At 52.2% G+C, this 2,217-nt stretch overlaps 1 protein-coding gene across 1 annotated transcript in view; it reads right to left on the bottom strand.

Annotated features, from left to right (window-relative positions):
• The window catches only part of OTUD7B (OTU deubiquitinase 7B), a gene marked incomplete at its 5' end in the record, with an annotated part of 9,182 nt that overhangs the window by 2,067 nt on the left and 4,898 nt on the right, over positions 1-2,217 (bottom strand). Inside the window, 2 exon segments of the mRNA XM_010083124.1 lie at positions 253-337; positions 1,407-1,521. Coding sequence (XP_010081426.1) covers positions 253-337; positions 1,407-1,521 — 200 coding nt within the window.

The following is a 2,217-nucleotide window of genomic DNA, read 5'->3' as shown; positions in this document are numbered from 1 at the left end:
TGCCCGGCAGGATGCACGAGGGCTGTGCTTCAAGCACGAAGAGGAAAAAGAGGCACGGAAAGCTGGAGGAAAAAAAATACCTGCACAAAACCAAGCTGGTGATCTGCTCAGAGCAGCGTTAGCTGCGATTTCAGGAGGCACAGGCAACCTCACGTGGAGGAGAGCAAGGCGGGTGATGACTATCCGCCTGCTGCCCGGCGGAAGGGAGTTTAAATAATTAAAGAATAAAGAAAATGCTCCTGATCTCTTTACCTGCATGTCACAAGGCAACGTGATCCATTTAACATTCATGTAGCTGTGCAGCAAGTGCAGCTTTGCTTCCAGCGATAACGTCACACTGAAATTTAAAACAAGAATTAAAAAAAAAAAATGTTACAGTCAACTTTCATTTTAATAACGGAGGTTTCCCCCCCTCCATATTTAGCTATTTGTCAGCTTTATATTAAAATGCATTTTTAACAAAACAGCATCCAGACAGCAGCAACACCAAAGGTGACGTTTCTGTAGCCTTTCCAAACCTTTCACTGAAAACCCAAGTGAATGAATCAGAAGATCCCTGAAGGTCAAAATCAAGTTTGCTACGAATCAAACTTCACTCGACAAATCATCTCAACTTGCACACGAGACAAATAACAAAAAAAAAAAAAAAAAAAGCAGATGTCACAGATGTAAATCGAGCTAGTTTCAAAATGATTCTCCTCTCCAAAAAAACAAGTTCACAAAAGAGTAAAGATGTTTTCTCAAAAATTTCCACTTGTCAAAAAAAAAAAAAAAATTCTTTTCCACTAAAAACACAGGGAACCCTGGCTCCAAACTCCTCAAAATGAGATACTGTATCCGTAAAACCTGCGCTGAGTTTTAATGCTTTGCTCTTGGAGGTTCCTAGGTTTCCTAACCCAACGGCAGGCGATGGACAAGTCGCACCTCCAGCTCTCTGACCGCTACACCCACCGCTGCTGCCGTCTGGCTCGATAACAGGAAACTCGCTGCTACCAAACCACGGCACGGCTCACCCGTCGTCAAAAATAGGAAGGGTGGCTGACTGCGAGCCATCCCCCACGCTCCGAGACATTTGTCATCTCCGAGTGGGGACAGAGGAACAGAAACATACACCTTTTTCGTGGGAATACAACAGCTCGTCTTCTGCATCTTGTTTCTGAGCTACGTCTAGTCTGAAGCTCTAGAGTTCGGAGCAATCGTGTCTTTACCTGGTGGGACCGAAGAGATGTCACAATCCTCCCCAAAATGTACCGAAATCAGGCATCAGAATGAACCAAGAGAAAAAGCTCGTCCATCCCCCCCCCGAATAGGTTCACACCCCGTCCAACCCCAGTCCAGAGCCACGAGATCCCCAGCTGGGGACAGACCGGCGCGGCCGTCCCCGCCGCGCTCTGCCGAGAACCGACCTGGCCAGCTTGACGTTGTCGCTGTCGTCCTTCCCCCACTGCCACTCCTTCCCCGGATCCACGGCGAAGTGCACGGGGAGCAGCTTGTGCTCGGAGTCCGTCAGGGGGATGACAGCTGCGGGGGGGACAGAAAGGCCACTTGGCATTAGTGCCTGGAAGGACAGACCTTGTGTGCTGGCAGCCAGGCTCCGAGCCCCCACCAAGAACATCTGCTCTGATGGCAGCCGGCGTCACACCAAACCCCGCGGCGACCGCCAACGCTTGGGGTCATGCAATGGTTTGGGTGGGAAGGGACCTTTGGAGACCGTCTGGTCCAACCCCCTGCACAGAGCAGGGACGTCTCTGACTCCATCAGGGCGCTCAGAGCCTCACCACACCTGAGCTTGGATCTCTCCAGGGATGGGGTATCTCCCACCGCTCTGGGTAACCCGGGCCAGTGTCTCAGCACTGGGATTGTCTGCTCGGAATCTTCCTTCAGCTCAAAACCGTCACTCCTCATGCTGTCGCTACGGGGTGGAGCAGCTCCCGTGCGGGGACAGGCTGAGAGAGTTGGGGGTGTGCAGCCTGGAGAAGAGAAGGCTCCGGGGAGACCTTCCAGCACCTTCCAGTGCTGAAAGGGGGCTACAGGAGAGCTGGGGGGGCTCTGGATCAGGGGGTGCAGGGACAGGACCAGGGGAACGGGTTTGAGCTGAAAGAGGGGGGATTGGGATGAGAAATTAGGAAGAAATTTTTTATGATGGGGGTGGTGAGGCAGTGGCCCAGGGTGCCCAGAGCAGATGTGGGTGCCCCCTCCCTCGAGGGGGTCAAGGCC

Source organism: Pterocles gutturalis, unplaced genomic scaffold (genome assembly GCF_000699245.1).
Source record: "Pterocles gutturalis isolate BGI_N339 unplaced genomic scaffold, ASM69924v1 scaffold19855, whole genome shotgun sequence".
In the NCBI taxonomy this organism is placed as follows: domain Eukaryota; kingdom Metazoa; phylum Chordata; class Aves; order Pterocliformes; family Pteroclidae; genus Pterocles; species Pterocles gutturalis.
The sequence above is the reverse complement of the archived record's forward strand: the minus strand, read 5'-3'. Positions and strand labels throughout refer to the sequence as shown.